This window comes from Vanacampus margaritifer, chromosome 8 (assembly GCF_051991255.1).
Source record: "Vanacampus margaritifer isolate UIUO_Vmar chromosome 8, RoL_Vmar_1.0, whole genome shotgun sequence".
Taxonomy (NCBI): domain Eukaryota; kingdom Metazoa; phylum Chordata; class Actinopteri; order Syngnathiformes; family Syngnathidae; genus Vanacampus; species Vanacampus margaritifer.
This window is the reverse complement of record NC_135439.1, coordinates 13,030,925-13,048,066: the sequence shown is the minus strand read 5'-3', so window position 1 is coordinate 13,048,066 and position 17,142 is coordinate 13,030,925. Positions and strand designations below refer to the sequence as shown.

General features: G+C 37.7%; 3 protein-coding genes across 8 annotated transcripts in view; 1 reads left to right on the top strand and 2 right to left on the bottom strand.

The window, feature by feature from the left end:
- Positions 1 to 19: 19 nt before the first annotated feature.
- LOC144056499 (thiol S-methyltransferase TMT1B-like) lies at positions 20 to 3,178 on the top strand. Its single transcript, XM_077573385.1, has 2 exons — positions 20 to 997; positions 2,569 to 3,178. Exons 1-2 carry the CDS (start codon positions 425 to 427, stop codon positions 2,800 to 2,802), a joined length of 807 nt encoding a protein of 268 aa, XP_077429511.1. The 5' UTR covers positions 20 to 424; the 3' UTR covers positions 2,803 to 3,178.
- On the bottom strand, positions 2,154 to 10,305 carry atf1 (activating transcription factor 1). Of its 3 annotated transcripts, none has more exons than XM_077573382.1 (7): positions 9,971 to 10,305; positions 8,026 to 8,148; positions 6,454 to 6,545; positions 6,233 to 6,360; positions 5,974 to 6,153; positions 3,989 to 4,142; positions 2,154 to 3,869 (listed from the first exon to the last, which is right to left on the bottom strand). In XM_077573382.1, the coding sequence occupies exons 2-7, from the start codon at positions 8,146 to 8,148 to the stop codon at positions 3,725 to 3,727; spliced, it is 822 nt and encodes a 273-aa protein (XP_077429508.1). In that variant the 5' UTR covers positions 9,971 to 10,305; the 3' UTR covers positions 2,154 to 3,724. The 3 variants fall into 3 exon arrangements, with proteins under 3 accessions (XP_077429508.1, XP_077429510.1, XP_077429509.1); XM_077573384.1 differs by having other exon boundaries at positions 3,989 to 4,136; positions 9,971 to 10,302; XM_077573383.1 differs by lacking the exon at positions 9,971 to 10,305 and adding an exon at positions 9,871 to 9,943.
- Positions 10,306 to 11,255: 950 nt separating this feature from the next.
- The window catches only part of dip2bb (disco-interacting protein 2 homolog Bb), a 39,154-nt gene continuing 33,267 nt past the window's right edge, over positions 11,256 to 17,142 (bottom strand). For all 4 annotated transcript variants that reach the window (XM_077573102.1, XM_077573104.1, XM_077573103.1 and 1 more), the window contains 6 exons: positions 17,003 to 17,064; positions 16,701 to 16,758; positions 16,357 to 16,431; positions 16,110 to 16,284; positions 15,879 to 16,002; positions 11,256 to 14,100 (listed from right to left, as the gene is read on the bottom strand). In XM_077573102.1, coding sequence (XP_077429228.1) covers positions 13,848 to 14,100; positions 15,879 to 16,002; positions 16,110 to 16,284; positions 16,357 to 16,431; positions 16,701 to 16,758; positions 17,003 to 17,064 — 747 coding nt within the window. In that variant the 3' untranslated portion in view covers positions 11,256 to 13,847. The remainder of the gene's footprint in view (positions 14,101 to 15,878; positions 16,003 to 16,109; positions 16,285 to 16,356; positions 16,432 to 16,700; positions 16,759 to 17,002; positions 17,065 to 17,142) is intronic.

Below are 17,142 nucleotides of genomic sequence, written 5' to 3'. Positions count from 1 at the left end.
CCAAAAGGGTGAAATAAATTCAAGCGTGAACATTTTTATTTATATTCAATGGTTATGAATATGACATAATAGAAAACCAACTGTGCCCATTTTTAAGGCCAACATTTTTTTTAAATAATATACCCAGAATCTGTATAAAATTAATTTTGCTGGAGTTCTGAGATTGTGTAGTATCTTCCAGAACTGTTGAATTATTTTCGCTTTTATTTTGAAAGTGTCCAACACCAATCATTGCGGTGGTTGGCTAGACTTGGTTTTCGAGTGTGAAGGCTGGCCTGACCGCAGTTAAAAGCAAAACACGAAGTCCAGTTGAAAGTTGAGGACGTTCAACTATTTGTGTATAAAAACAAAATTGTGTTAAGTGATACAATGGTGCCCCCTTGTGGTAGCCGAATTGAAGCGCATCATAATAGGTGATTAGTTAATGCGTAATCTCCTCAAGAGGCGTGTTTTCTTTCGTTTTCCCAAGTCTGACGAGGATAGTCGAGTCGTAATAAACATGCGGTCTTATCTTTTGATAGCGTGCCGGCTCCTTTGCTTGTTGTTGACTTTGCCTTTGCGTCTCGCGGAGGCGCTCGGTTTACGCGCCGCCTACAAACGTCTCTTTCCCCGGCTGGTCTATAATATCACGTTTTCGTATAACGACAAAATGCATCGCATGAAAAAAGAGCTCTTCCGGAATGTGTGCGGCTTTGCCAACAGCGACGGTTCGCTCCGCCTGCTGGAGATCGGCTGTGGCAGCGGGGCAAACTTCCAGTTCTACCCGTATGGATGTACGCTACTGTGCTCGGACCCCAACCCGCACTTCGAGACTTACTTGAAGAGGAGCATGGACGCCAACAAGCACCTGACTTATGAGGCATTTCTGGTTGCCTCTGCAGAGGACATGAAGGAGTTGGACGACGAGTCTGTGGACGTTGTGGTGTGCACGTTGGTGTTGTGTTCTGTCAGGGACGTGAAGCAGGTTCTTAAGGAGGTTCGGCGTGTGCTGAAGAATGTGAGTGCCCGCTGCTGCAAGAATCTAGTTGTCGGATATAAGAGTGGCTTTTAACGTTCGCATTTATTTTTTTTAATAATGCGATCCCGTGGGCAGTATTTTATTTAGAAATGGCTTGGTCAGAACCAACAAAAAGCCCAAAACGGGTCACAATAACGCCTAGGGGTTACTGCATTAGAATGAAATCACTCAATAAAGCACAAATAAAATCATGACTTTAATACAGGCGGTTTTACGATCAAGGTTTTAAGATCAAGCATCACAATTCTACACATTAAAATCATAAAAGATTTCATAAAGGGTAGCGAATTGATGAGTTTCACATTTTAATAGTAACTCCTGAAATACGTTGTTGTCCACTGTCTTGAAATTTGGTGAGATGCAAAACGATTGACAGGATGACTGGTTGTGTTTAAAAAACAAACAAACATATACACAGCCCAGTTTAAATGCCAGGTTTTGTGATATTAAAATAAATAAGATGTGTTTGCACAAGAGTGCACACCTTCAGATAGATAGATGAAATCTAGGGAAAAAAAGAGACCACATAAGATTAAAGTAAAGAAAATTCAGATGAATTTTAAAAAACTTCTCAGCTTTTTTAATGTTTACTCAAGTTGATTAAGGTACACTAATCAGCACCTTGATATGACACACCTGTGAGGTGGGATGGATTATCTCGGCAAAGGAGAAGTGCTCACTATCACAGATTTAAGTTTTACATCTTTGAGTTAATCTCATAAAAAATGGGATTAAAAACAAAAGTGTTGCGTTTATATTTTTGTTGAGTGTATGCATGTGGTAATTTGGCCATTTTAATGCTTTAGTAAGTTTAGTCGCTAATGTAAAGTTAGCCAACAGTGTGTACATCTTAGCAAAACAGCTGTATAAAATAAGATAAATACGGTCTGTCGATTATGCAAGCATTTTAACAATGAATCATCAGAATTGTTTCAAATACTGAGAGCTACTTCTTGAATACGGATGAGGGCTAACCAGTTTCATACACACTTCTGAACTACATTTGCTCCAATTACTAAATATTAACATTATTTTCTGAATCACTTTAAAAACAAATTTAAATAAACCTCTTGCAGGCGTTTCCATTTTGAAATGTACCACAATACCAATAACCACCCCAAGTGCCCATCACATCTGAGATTTTTTGTTTGTTTTTATTACAGAAAATAATTTCAGTTTCCACCATCTTGACATTGAAATAGTCCAAGCTTGGATGAGTCAAGTAAGCTGAGTGACAGGCTGCATACAACAACAACAAAAAACAAAACAGTTAAAGTTATTACTGCTGCCATCAACACCACGTGACCCAATTACCAAAATGAAAAAAAAAAAACATATTTCTGACTGCTTTCCACATACATATTCTAAAACGTCTGTTCCATTCATACCCACTGGCAAATAAATCTATGTAAAAAGGTTTATTCTGGAAGGCGGGAGAAGAACCACGCAGACACAACCTCCACACACAAAAGGCCTGAGCAACATTGATTCAAATGATCTGACATAAAAAAATTGAATGTATAAACAATAATACTGTATTTATCTTCCAGGGTGGAGCCTTCTACTTTATGGAACATGTGGTGTCAAAGGCCTCAACCTGGACGTTCTTTTTCCAACACACAGTGGAGCCTTTGTGGTTCTATATTGGAGACGGATGCGAGCTTACAAGAGCGACATGGAAAGATCTGGAGTCGGCCGGCTTTTCTCAACTGCACCTCAAACACTTCGAGGCGCCGGTGACTTCACTGATACGACCCCATATTATGGGTTATTCCATCAAGTGACATTTCAGACCTGCAAGTGTAATCAATGAACATACTGCTGAGCATTTCATCCAGCCCGCACCCACTACGCAATTCAATAATGGCTAAGCGGTTAGAAAAAGCCCAAATAATTGTATTCAAAATGCTCATATTACATATTAATACACCCGTTTTTTTTTGTTTAAACTTTGTGTGTGGCCCTCAGAGGACTTTATAAAAAATGACCCGATAAGAAAAGGTTGCCTATCCCTTGCTAAGATGCCAAAAAACTAAAAAAAAAAAAAGGTTAGCAAAAACAGAGTGAAAATATATATTATTTACTTACATAATCAGCAACATTTCATACACTGTTCTACAGCCCCACCCTTCCATGATGGAATAAAATATTACACCAACACTGTGCAAACATTTTGTCCTGATTGTCTAAGACAGTAACGGCCAATGAATGATCACACAATATTTCAGTTACCCTTTATATCCCATTGTACACAAATAAGGAATGAAAACTGTAACATTTCCTTATTGGGAATAATTTCTGTGTAGCAAACATGTTCACATAGAACTAATACAGTCAATTCTGTAAATGCTGCCGGCAGACCTAAAAACCACCAAACAGCATTTTTTTTTTTTTTTTTAAACAGAAGAATATTTAGAAATTGAACTTTTAGAAATCGAGAGTCAAAAAGCAAAAGCTCATCATTTCAAACCTCCCAGTTTAAAAATATACACAACTATAAATGTTATAGCATTAGTAAATTAAAAAAAAATGCTGGAAAAAAGTCCACGTTCATTTTTGTTTAGATATATGTATATATATATCATTGTTAGATCGAGCGGAGTAAAAAGATTGTGGATCTCAACCTGAAGCGTTCCCAGAATCATGACCGCGTCCAAACAGCCGAGAGCTGTTCCCGCTGACGCACAGTCTCTGCACTTGCACAGTTTATCCGGTTTTCACACAATAAAGTTCCTTTAAGCTTTTCAGTTCCTCAATCAGGGTTTTGTTTTGGTTCTCAAGCACTGCCACTCGATTCTCAAGGCATTTGACGTATTCCTTTTTCTTCCGCCGACACTCCCGGGCTGCTTCCCTGTGAACGACGAAGAAAGACAAACAAGTCAGGTTCAAGTAAAAAAAAAGATCTTTTGAAAAGAAGTTACCAAATGTATTGTCAACATCAATCAATTGTCATCACCAGCGATCATCTACCTGTTTTTTGCAAGTCGAATTTCCCTCTTCATGGTTGGATCCTCACTTTTGCTCTGAGGCAATCCCAAGGACGAAGCCATCACTAAGGCCTGCGGCAGTGAGCCCGATGACGGTGTCGAACGGATTTGGTACGTTTGTACTTCGCCCCCTGCATCTTAGAAATACGGCAACATGATTGTGGTCATTTGTGTCACGGCTTAAGAACAGAGGTCACATGTTTGGTATGCATGTGTAGGGCTCAAACTATTCATTTTAATATATCAAGTCCACCTTAAACATTTCTTGACAATAACATGTTCTATGTGACCTTACTAGTCTAAACATGACATTCTGATTAATATTACATTTGTGGAATATGAGCTATGAAGCAAAATCTAGCCGTTTTTATCCATCTCAGGGGGCGGCCATTTTGCCACTTGCTGTCGACTGAAGATGACATCACAGTTGCTCAGGTCTCAGGTAACAACCAATCACAGCTCACCAGTTTTCTAAAGCTGAGCTGTGATTGGTTGTTACCTGAGACCTGAGCAACTGTGATGTCATTTTCACTCGACAGGAAGTGGCAAAATGGCCGCCTTCTGTTATTGACAAAATCTGCTGGATTTTGCTGCTTAACTCATATTCCACTAATGCAATATTAACTCATTCACTGCTATTGCTATAGACATCAAAACTTCATTTTAACTATTTCTATTAGTTTAACATTTTTTCCCACTTTTGTTAACAAGAGTATGAAAACCTAGATTTTTTTTATTGTATTAGAACAGATATAAAATTTGTGATTAATCGTGAGTTAACTAGTTCAAGTCGTGATTAATTACGATTAAAAATTGTAATCGCCTGGCACCCCTAACTTTTAATAATCTTTTCTTTAAAAAGAGAAAGATTAAAAATTAAACAAAAAATGTTTTTTTTTAAAGATTATTACAAATTAGGGGCATCAGGCAATTAAAATTTGCAATCGTAATTAATCGCATGACTTTACTAGTTAACACATGATTAAACACAAATTTTATATCTGTTCTAAATGTACCAAAAAATTCTAGGTTTTCATACTCTTGTTAGATATTTTTTTTTAAGGCAAGAAATAGTTCAAATGATTTTTTACGTTTATAGGCGTCAATGGCAGTGAATGAGTTAAATACCGTCAAATACCGTATTAGTGGGGCTGCTTAGAACATATTATTGGCAAGAATTTTTGGGGGGTTGACTTTCCCTATAATTAATTCAAGTGTATTTTTTATCAATTTTTTTAATAGCAACTTTAAAGACAGTAGTTATTAACCTACACCAGTGGTGTCCAAACTCGGTCCTCGGGGGCCGGTAGTCCCGCAGGTTTTGGATATTTCTCTCCTCCAACACAGCTGAAGCTCATCAGCAAGCTCTACTAAGCCTGATAACAATCCTGTTGATTGAAACAGGTGCGTTGGAGCAGGGAAACCTCCAAAACCTGCAGGACTACCGGCCCCCGAGGACCGAGTTTGGACACCACTGACCTACACACATGCATTACCCAAATAAAAAAAAGAAAAGAAAAGAAAAAGACATTTACTGTCGACTGAAAATGACATCACAGCTGCTCGGGTAATAGCCAATCATGGCTCACCAGTTTTCTGAGTTTGGTCACATGACGGTTGCAAGCTGAGTGGTGATTGGCCGTTACATGAGCAACTGTGATGTCATTTTCAGTCGACAGGAAGTGGCAAAATGGCCGCCCCTTGAGATGGATAAAAACTGCTTAACTCATTCATAATCCACAAACACAACATTAATCAGAATACTTTTTTGACTCGACTTGTGATTTCACTTGCAGGGATGGTATCACTTTCAAAACAAATATTTTAATTTTGAAAGGAATGCTCACAATCTTTGCAATAATATGTTGAATGTGACCCACTTAGATGAAAATTGCATTTGTGGAACATGAATTAAGACAAATCCATCAGAGGAGTCACCACCTGCTTTTGGCTGAAATCATGACTCACCCTGTACAACCACCTGGTTACTTGGTACCAATATCTGCTGGCCGTCAGGAGTCTGAGCATACTGGAGGATTGTTGTGCCCTGCTGGCCTCCAGTCGGGTTGGCCATGGCGACCTGAAGTTCCTGAATGCCATCGGGTCCTGGATTTGTCAGCTGGATGGTTCCATTAGGAGTCACGGTAACTAGAAAGACCACAAAACATTTGCATCAAAATCAGGAAACCTCTTTTGGCACGTTGTCAAGTTGTTTTGGGTTACATACTATACTGGCCGGTGGTAGTCTGATAGATGGGTGCGGGTATGGTTACGCCCGACACCCCTGAGGTTGTCGAGTTGTCCTTTCCCTCACTGTGCGGGACGCCCTCGGATGAAAGCTCATTTAGGATTTTTCTAATGTGTAATGAAGAAAGAAGCATCAGACCATGAAGCTGTTCTTAACCCTAAGCCAATCGCGTATTGCGTGGGAGCTTTTGGTTTTCTCACCTGTATGATGGTCGCCGGGCCAGGAGCTCTCTGGTCTTTTGTGGCGTGGTTCCACTTTCTGACGAATCCTGGGAATCCTCACTATCTGAACCCTAAACCAGAAAAGTGTGGGCAATTTGTCAGCATTAAAAATCATAACAAGACTGATGGTCTGGTTGAAAGCAGTGCTGTGCAATTACGATATAAATCACAGCACGATACAAAAAACATTCATAATATGATATAACCCTTTATTGTTTGTTTTAGGGTCCATGCGATTAGTTTCAAAGCATCTGCACTGAAAGTAAAAAAAAGAATACACACACGCACGCACACACATGCTTACCCACATACAAAATATATATATATAAATATATTTAAAAAAAAAAAATTTATTTATTTTTTAAAAAAGGAGAGCAATGATGATGTCAAATCGAATGAACAATACTGAGCTCTAGGAAAATAAAAAAAATAAAAATAAAATAAATCACAGCACGATACAAAAAACATTCATAATATGATATAACCCTTTATTGTTTGTTTTAGGGTCCATGCGATTAGTTTCAAAGCATCTGCACTGAAAGTAAAAAAAAGAAAAGAAAAAAAATAGACTACTAAAACATTTTGTTAACATATGAAGTACTGTAAGTGAAGAAAAAAGAAAAAGATGAACATACAAAAATATTCAAACAAATTTCATTAATCATTACAACAAACGTTGAAAAATACCAAGTAAAATTGAAAGGGGAAAAAATTTATAGTGGAATATGGTGCAATGTTTAACTCCGACCAGCAGAGGTCAGTGTTCACTGCAACACACCATGTTGGAAAAGTGCTGTGATCCCGTGACAGCAGGTTTTTAAATGTTATGTTTTACACACACACACACACAAAAAAACCAACAACAAAAAAATAAAATAAAAATAATTTAAAAATATATATATATATATATATATATATTTGTGTTTTTAAGAAACTGGATGGATGGACAAATAATACAAAAGACAAAACAAAGAATTGTTACATAGACCGCACAAAATTGCGACAAAGCACCGACATTACAATATATCAAAACCACAAAAGGAACAAACAAAAAAAATCATTTAACAGTGAAGTTACATGTAAAAAGATTGTTGACCAGCCTTTTTTCCTGTCAACTTGTGAAACGCATCAACAGAATGTTAAAAAAGAAAAGAAAAAAGTAAAAAAGCGAATTCCTTTAAGAATTTTCATTTTGTCAGAACTATCTGATAAAGTTGTGTTCCTAAAATTTAACCTGGAAACAGTTAATTTATTTGTACTGGTTAAATTTGTTGTTATCTTATAATTCTTTAAAAACTGGTGCGTACAGCCAAATATTTTGGTAGTTTGGTATTTTACATCAATATTTTATGTATGTTTTTATTTGATTGATTGTGTGCTCTATATACATTTGTTTTCTAAATAATTTGAGATAAGATACATAAGAAAGACTTGCCATTCATTTAATTTGAAAGAAAAATAATAGATTGTTAGAGATAAAATGAGCTATATTGTGATATTTCAATTTTCATCCATATGGCACAGCACTACACTTAGTAGCCACGGTCTGACCTGTGAAGTCTGCGTCTGTGGCGCCTGAATGACTGACGAATGTGGAGACTGGATGACTCCTTGAACCTGTAGCTGGCCCCCTGGCAGCTGGACGAGGGTCACAGGAGAACCACCAAGTGACATCTACAAAGAGAAACAAAAAAAACACACACCCTGTGTCTTTAAAATCCTATACATTGCCTTGACACTTTGTTCAAAACTAGTGATCAAATAGTTAACTGTTTACCAAGAAACCGCAATAACATTTCAGACTGTTAGTGGGTGTTCCAAAGTTGAATTATTGTTAGTAATGTAGTTAGCATCTTTGAGAGTAGACGCATCAAACCACAAGAGCAAACAAAAGTGAAATGAGGAAGATGCAAGCCATTTGATAAGAATAAGCAAGTGGAAAATATGAGATGCGTACGCTTTAAAACAGAAGCTGTTTCAGAATCAAGCAGACAAATTAAATAGTTGAAAAATCATTATTATTATTACGCTTGACAATTTCTAATCTGAAAAAAAAAAGCATACGATTGCTGACTTTATATATTTTTGTGACTAGTGTGGGTGTTCGTTCTTCCTTCTTTGGTGGTCTTTTCACAAAAGTGTCAAACAATCCAATGGAAGAAGCAAAAGACATGCAGATTGGATCCTGCTTGAAAAGTGTGCGGCACGTTTTTCACTAAAATCAAAACTAATAATGGGTTGGATCATTTCAAATATAAAAAAGAAAAGTTTTAGGACGCCTGACCTTTGTAAAATTGATTTTAAAAACATCAATAACTTCAAAGCATCCATCCAACCATTTTTTTTTAGCCGCTTATCCTCACTTGGATGCCAACAAATTTGAGCGGTATTAATTTAGCATGTTTATTGATAGACAAACAGACTGTCACTTTATTCTTCCAGTGACGGGATTATAAATATTACTGTTGGGGTGTAAAATTTATGTTATAACAACAATTATTAGCTTTCCACGAACATTTCATACAACTTTTGAGGTATTCAAAACTTGATGGAGGTGAATAAGCCTAATAAATGATAGTAATTTGGAAAATAAATGGAAAGGTTAGAGAGACCTGACCTTTCATTCTAAAAATAACACTTTAAAGCATTACAATTTATTATTTAATTGCGTATTATGTAATAACCAAATTTGAATAAACAAGATGGACAGATGGATGGATGATATAATAGTTTATTCGTCCTTTGGGGTTGAATTACTCTCGGTGTTGTGTAAAACTAATGTTGGTTCAACTTCCGACCATTTGTAACAATATGCTGTTCTACAACCAACAACACCTTTCCGATTTGGCACGAGGACAAATTTCTAGTCATTCATTGAGTATATCGACAGTTTCTCGAATCGGGTTTTTGCTGAACTATTAATTGTTTTAATTTAGAGGAGTGATTTCCTCTCCTGTTTAGCAGCTTTTGAATGTTCAACTCCGGACAATTGCAGCGGCAGTAGGCCCCGCACTCTGTGACGTACTTAAACAAACCCCCTTCGCCGTAATGCAAGTTGGTGTGTTCAACATTTCCCCCCAAAAAGTGGACGACTCCAACTGAAAGAAAACACTAGCAGACACACGTTCGAAGGTTTTGCGAGGACATCGAGTTTGCCTCACTAACGTCCGTTGCAAAAACAAAAAAAAACTAAAGCGGATGTTGATCTTTGAAGCGCTCAAATCAACAGTTAGCGAGGCACGCGTGAGGCAAGTCCCGCCACTGTGCTTCACAGGACGGACGAACTTGTGTAAGTCTCTGGTGAGCGAATGTGTGCAACTCTGTCACTGGCATTCGGTTGGCCGCGTCAAGAGACGTCAGCGACACGGGGGAGCCATTAAGCCAACTCCACCTTACCTTATTCGTGAGGCGCAGAGGAGTTAAACGAAGCAACAGCCGCCATTACGACCACGGCGGAGCAGGCGGGGAGTAAACGCAACAGCCGGGGCGAACTTACCTTTCAAAGGACGCCGAACAGCTCCCGATGACGGCGCGGGCTTCGGAGAATTCGTATTTAGACTTTTACACAATAAATACTGAGGAAAGTTACTCCGCAGGTTTGCTCAAAAACCTTTTGAACTCAAATGTATAAATACAACCGGAGTTGCCGGATACAGTAGGCTTGTATCCAGCCCCCAAAAATGTTCACTAATATCTAAGATCAATAGTGTCCGACAGAAAAAAAAAACTGACGTCATAAATTTGGGCCTCGTACGGCAGAGTCTCTGTGACAAAGTACGTCACAGAGCATGTAGCACGTCACCCCGCCTTCCGCCCGCCTCCTTTTCTTGTTCCTTGCGGTTGAACGGCAGTTTACATCCATTCCGTTGCACTAGCGCCCCTCTGGATTAACACAATCACCACACACGTCATTAGTCCAAATACCCTAATTATAGTTTTTTTTGTTTGTTTTAAAAAAAATTGTAGTTATTTTTTATTTTGTTTAACGTTTTGACTCTTTTCGTTCTTTTTCAAAAATTCAGTTTGTTTTTAGTGCAGATTTGGTAGTTTTATTAGTTTTTATTCTTCAAAAATGCTTCATTTTAGTTTAGGTTTTTATTTATTTAAATCTATGTAGTATTTGTTGAGTGCAAAATTTATATATATATCTATATACACATCTATATAAAGGTCAACTCGCCGACTGCTGCTGTACATTCTATTAGTAAATTTAGCAAACTACTTTTCATTTCGTTACTTTGCATTTAAATGTCCTTTTTTTGCTTTGAAATATGTACAATTCTTTTGCCTTTAAATGTTGTATTTTAAGAGTTACCTTTTTTTTTTTTATAAAATGCGCTATATGACTAAAGTTGCTTGCCTTGCCTTCTGTATTAACGTACAGCAATAAATACATTTAAAATGAATCCCAAAAGTTCTTGTATGATATTGACAAAAGTGAAAAAGGACATTTATGATATAATTATAGAAATAATGATGGTCATGTCTCAATTTACTGACAAACTGTAAAAATCGTGGCTTGTTTAATTGAACACAAAGCTGATATTCTCGTACGAGTGGCAACAGGTAAGCCCACAGGTTTGCAATATTTTACCATCTGAGAACATGTGGCGTACTTCTGGAAATTATCCTATTTGACTTCATTAATCCTGAAAATTATGAACTACAAATAATCTGTTTATGCAAATTGACAATGGCAGAGCAATCAAATGCTCTTCCACTAGATGGCATACAAACACAGACCCAAACGAACAGGCAAACGATTACACAGGCTCACCACAGATGATTAAACGTTTTTCTTTATTTTTTGTTTAGTTTTACTTTTACAGTATAAAACAAAGTACAACTGACCAAATTATAAAATAAGTGAGACCAAACAAGGGGGTGTACCACCTGGATTTCTGGACAACATTGAGTTGAACTGCCTCCTTTAGTGTAATCACATCTTCACGGACCAGTTATTAATCAATACTTAATATTTATACAACATGCTGAGGGTGCATACACAATATCAACAGAACAACTCAAGAGAGATTAATATCGCCTGAAGTAATTTTGAAACGTGATCAGTGACTTCATAGTAATTAAAAATGTATGAGCATTGTTGACCGGACTGTGCAAACTTGAACAAAACTGCACTGTCATCAGGTTTGCATAGTGTGTAAGAATTGACAAAGAAGAGCAGGAAGCCAAAAAAAAAGACATGGAGATTTCTTAGCAATGCAGGTAGAATGTAGAAGGACAGTAGCTGCTCCTCTTTGTTCATTAGGTTTACTCTAAATATATTTCATGATTTGCACCAAGGGACCACCTGGTCCATCCCTGTGTTAGCTTGAGTTTTTCCCTGAATATATACATATCTATATAGCAATACTATTTATATATATTTATATATCTCGTCCCCACTTCTGCCTCAAGATGAGATGCACCTCACGTTATGTTTGAGCCATGCAAACATTCTGCTGCAAAAGTATGATTAAAGCAAAAGGATGAAGAAGAATGTGTATTTCCTCCACATCGGGGTGAAAGTTTGTAATGCATTCAAGGAAACATGAAATGGGGATAAAACATTTACAGTACAGTCTGTAATGACAGTGCAAAGCGCTGCATTTCCAAGGGTATATCTTGCAGTGATATTTCCTACATTGTGTTAGTCAGGTTGTAATGCGACAGACAACGTCTAAGAACATTATCTACATGTAAAGAGTAAAAGGTCATCACCAAGATATTATTGTCCAGTACAAAGTCGCTACAAATGATGGCAAAAAGCACAATAGAAGCACACAATTGCAGGTCATTTGCACATGCCTCTGAATGCAAATCATTTTTACCCCCAGTTAAAATGGATTTTAGTCAATTCAGATATTCAATAGTGCAGAATCCAAATACATGACTTGCTGCTGATCACCCTGACGACAAACTTAACAGAATGGCAAATAAACCTTCACAAAATTCCACAAAGACGACACATTCAAATGACCTTAAAGTGGAGGAGAAAGGATGTTAAATCTAGACCGTACCAATATAACATACATCATGAATTTGGTGCACTTATTTTGAAATGTAACAAAATAACCTGGCAGCCTGTAAACAGTCAAATTGATTGTTTCTCCCGTCGTCGTATAAGCTCAAATTGCTCCTGATGCCGCGTCATCAGCATGTGCACAAGTTTGTTACCTCGCTCATCGTCAGCATCTGATTGGCTAAACGAGGCGACGGTGTAAAGCGCTTTCAGTGCTGGGAAGGAAGAAAGGCGCGTTCTTAGTGTTGCTCATTTACATTTTTTAAAAATGTTTTTTTTTTTTTATGGCCTTAAACAGCAACAGCCCTCCTAGTAAACTCATGAGCCTTTCATGCCAGATAATGTTCCTGAAATGTTACTTATAATGCCTTATTGTTGTAATAAAATAGATGTGTTTTTTTTAAGAAAGTGCAACATTTTATGTATCGTGTCTATTGATGATTTACAGGTATTTATTTGGACCCTCTCTCACATGACTAATATTGCAAATACCACCATATTGTCTCACTCTTATTTACAGTCTTATTTCCGCTACCATCTTGCAGCCGAGTCAACCATCTTGGATTCATCAGCTGATGAGTGTACCATTTTTATACATTTATACACTTAAAAATATCTTTACAGAAACAGTATCGAAAATACAAAGAGGCTTTCAAGTGCACTACAGGCCTCTTATTTGAAACCTTTGGCCGTTTGTTGGGATTGCCAATAAAAGCCAAAGGAGAATAAACAGCCATTAAAAATAGATTTATTAAAATGAACAAGAGGAATGTATGGCTGAAAGTCTATAAGGCAGGAAATATAGTACGTATATTAGGGCAGGAAAGCAGTGAAAACATTTGGCTTCAATATCTTAGGACATATCATCTAATTAAATAACGAACGGACAAGCAGCTCGTTACACGATTGCAGTCAAAGACCAGTTTAAGAAAAAAAAAAAAACGGCTCAGCACATGCATGTGTGCATTTGTTTGAAAAATGTAAAAAAAAAAAATTCAAGTTGACTAGTAGCTCTTAGAATCAGTGTCACCACGAAGAGGAACGTATTTCAAGAGGTTTGTGGTAATTATTATTATTATTTTTAAAGGCAATAGTCTGGAATTCCAAAAGTGGTCTAATGTGATCGGCCCTTTTCACCAAAAGTGTCAAGAAGTACTTTTTGGGGCACCCGCTTGTAATCCAAACACTCCTGGCAGCTTGGTATTACTGTTTCGGAATGATTTGCACAAATCTATCAATAAAACACAGTGAATATCCAAACATGACAGATCCAGTCACAGACATGCAGTGGGGGTGTCACATGGGGTTCTGTGACGGTACATACCAACCAGGCCCTGATGGCAAAAGGCGCTCACATATTGTAAGCAACATAGATGGGATCCAGCTGGTCTGCCAGGAACGAGTCACGAAGGTGCATGCGTTGCTTCTCCCCCCTGGAGTTGATGGGGATGACCCCGGGGTCCACAATGACAACCACGCCCACAATCAGGTGGTGCTCCTCCAGGACCACGTTTGTTATCAGAGGCACCAGGTCCAGCGCGTCCTGCTCTGAGCCGCACAGCTCCGACACCACCACCAGAAGGTTGGTCCATGTAAACACGGCACTGGGAACAAGATTATATTTCTTTATTTCATGCAATCCTCTCAGATTTTACCCATACCATGCTAAAAATATTTATAATACATCATTGTTGTCAAATGTCCACAACGGGACGTCAAGCACAAGGAACCAAAAACGCGTGTGATTAACATACTTGAAAATACGTTCGAACGTACGTTCAAACGTACTAATAGGCTAAATGTTAAAAACTTGAAAAAAAATGATTGACTATGCATGCACAAACCCTGTAGCACTATGGGAAAAATGCTCAACAGAAGTCATACATTGCAGACATAATAATACAATAACATAAAAATAAAATAAAAATGACAAATATATATATACTGTATATATAAAATTATATAATTTATGAACATATTGATGGAATGTAAATCAAATGTTGAAAAAAATTGTGCATGCTCAAGTGAATACACTGTGGCATTATGGGGAAAAATGCTCAATGTATTTGCCAGTCAAATATACTTGACAGTGGCAGTTCCACGCTTCCGTAACAAAGCAAGCACAATTATCCTCTAATTTCTAGAACTGCTTTTCATTTCCTCAAAGTGATGGTAAACGCCTCCCATTTCTTGATAACAGTGAAAACGGCCTGACTTGGCCACCAAGAGGCAGTATAATACAAAAAAAGCGTTTCACAATTCTTGTAAGTTACTGAGTAAGCTGCGTGAATATTATTCATTTTTGAGGATAAAAAAAACATTCCTGTGAGTGATGTTTTATTTTCTGTCTACATTTGTGTAGTGTTAATGCACTATTTGTGTTTAGTTATCCGTTATTTTAAGCATTATGAAACCACACAGATTCTATTCGTTAGCCCGTCTGGGGAGTTTTGAATTGATTGTTAGCATTTAGCTAAGTGGCAAAGCTATGTGGTTGTCAAATGGGGTTATGTGTAACCCTGGGGGTACGTGAAGGCCCCTAGGGGGTACGCGGGATTTAAAAATAAATTTAAAAAGTAGCGTCCACGCAAAAATCTGTTAAAAATGTTTTTTAAATTATGTAAATATTTCGAGAAAATATAAGTTCACAAAATGAATTTTATATTCAGTAGGCTATTCGGTTTCTCCTCAAACCTGAATGGTTCGACCCAACCTGTCATATGCCACCTAGCATCACCTGTCAATCATTTGACAATTAAAAAAAAAAGTTAATGATTTCTTATTGAGAACAGATCTTTACTATGATTCCTAAGGAGGATACTTTATTTGTAATTAATTTAAAACATTATATATATATTTTTAAGTTATATATATTTTGATTTCCAAATAGTTGAAGAGTGACCACTGTACAAAAAGTTCAGACGAATCAGACAATAATGGCACAGCACTCAGTTTTAAGTCTTGCTCCTCCCCCACCCCCAACCAAGAATGATTTGGGCTGGTTAAAAATATTTAACATAAACTATTTCACATCATTGAAAAAAGGTTGAGAACCACTGTTTTACACAATATGTAATTCTCTTTGTTTACGCCTCTCTTTAATTTTTTTTTAAAGAATTGTTATCTGCTAAACTGCTACCCCTTTAAAGTCAGCTGAATTGAGTTCATCTCAAATTTTTGCAAGCAAGTTAGTGCAAAAAGGCCCGTGTACTAACGGCTTGTATATGGTAAGACTTGTAAGTCGGGTCACTCGCATCCCAAGGCACCACAGTATTGCATATCGTCTACAATAAGCAGTTATGCAGTGTAGTCAGTGCTTGGTGTGTGAAAATGAGGGGGAAAAGGGCGTCAGATGGATACTGTACATCAGGGGCCTTCTCACCTCTCAGCGATGCTGCGATGGGAACGAGACACTGACGTCTCAATATCAATAGGGTGGTATCGAAGCCCTCGGAGCTCCAAGGTCTCGTCCAGTGCGCCCACCACAAAAAGAGCGTCATGCCGATCTGAGCATGCAAATACACACAAAAAACATTGCGGTTGTATTATATTATTTTGGGATCATATATGTTGTCTATGATATTAAATACATTGCGTTGAATGTTTATTTTACCCCCACTGGCATCCAGAAGCTCCGTCCTCTTAACAAAGCCCAAGTATCCAGTTCTGGCCCATAAGGTCTGCGGGTCTCCGAAGCTGAGCTTGGTGTTGAAGTGGTCGGCCTGGAGGCTCTCCTCGCCATAGATGGTGTAGTAGCCGCTGGCATTGTGAGGGCTATTCACCCAGATCTAGGAGAAAGAGGCTCATTGGTCACAAATGACTAAGTGTGATTATGCCAAAAACGGAAAAGTTCAGCCTACTTCTCCGAGATGAGAGTCTCCAAGCGGCCCTCTGGTCTCTGGATTTACGATTATGACTCGGACGCCTGGCAATATCTGGAGAGAGAAAAAAAAAGCAGTCAGAAAGTAGATCATTTTGAAGCAGAAGGACTAAAGGAAGGATTTTCTGCCATTCACAGAACAGATGACGTGTATTGAACTAAACATGTCCAGATTTTCTCAGTACGTAAAATTGTGGGTAAACCGAGATGAGATCATCATTATTTCAGGATATATTTCTTATAACCCTTTTTTATTTTTAAATGTAAAATTATTTCCCATGCCTCAATAAAGTCTGTGAAACACTGAACCAAACGATAACTCACCTTTCCAGACTCCATCAAGGGAAGACTTTGAGGTGCTCCTCTCTCCACCAGCCTCACTCTGAAATTGCATTGACACTAAAAATGACATTTATATTCATATTATTGTAACGTATTACAACACATTGTTGGGGCAGGTGAATTAGTGTTTGAATAACAAAATCAACAAAAGCATTTTCAGCTTAGATTTCAGAAAAAAATGAAATTGGATGAGAGACAAATTAATTTGATTAAATTCGACTGTGTTACTACATTGACGAAATCCGAAATGTGTATTAAGCCTTGGGTGTCGGTCTTGATGTTACCTGTCATGGCGGAGGGACTTCATGTCCACATACACTGTGCAGGGATCAGGACCAGTGGTACCCTATCACAAACACACGCACGTTCAGTGTTACAAAAGTTACACAATATCCCAGATTGTTGTTTACTGAAGATATAGTGC

What these genes read in the sequence shown, in the direction of transcription:
- atf1 (XM_077573382.1), bottom strand. Translation starts at nt 8,148, where the DNA reads ATGTCACTTGGTGGTTCTCCTGTGACCCTCGTCCAGCTGCCAGGGGGC. An exon ending in CACAGACGCAGACTTCACAG is followed by an intron (nt 6,546 to 8,025) that starts GTCAGACCGTGG and finishes TTTCTGGTTTAG; the next exon opens with GGTTCAGATAGTGAGGATTC. An exon ending in ATTCGACTTGCAAAAAACAG is followed by an intron (nt 3,870 to 3,988) that starts GTAGATGATCGC and finishes CGTCGTTCACAG; the next exon opens with GGAAGCAGCCCGGGAGTGTC.
- LOC144056499 (XM_077573385.1), top strand. Translation starts at nt 425, where the DNA reads ATGCGTAATCTCCTCAAGAGGCGTGTTTTCTTTCGTTTTCCCAAGTCT. An exon ending in TTCGGCGTGTGCTGAAGAAT is followed by an intron (nt 998 to 2,568) that starts GTGAGTGCCCGC and finishes TTTATCTTCCAG; the next exon opens with GGTGGAGCCTTCTACTTTAT.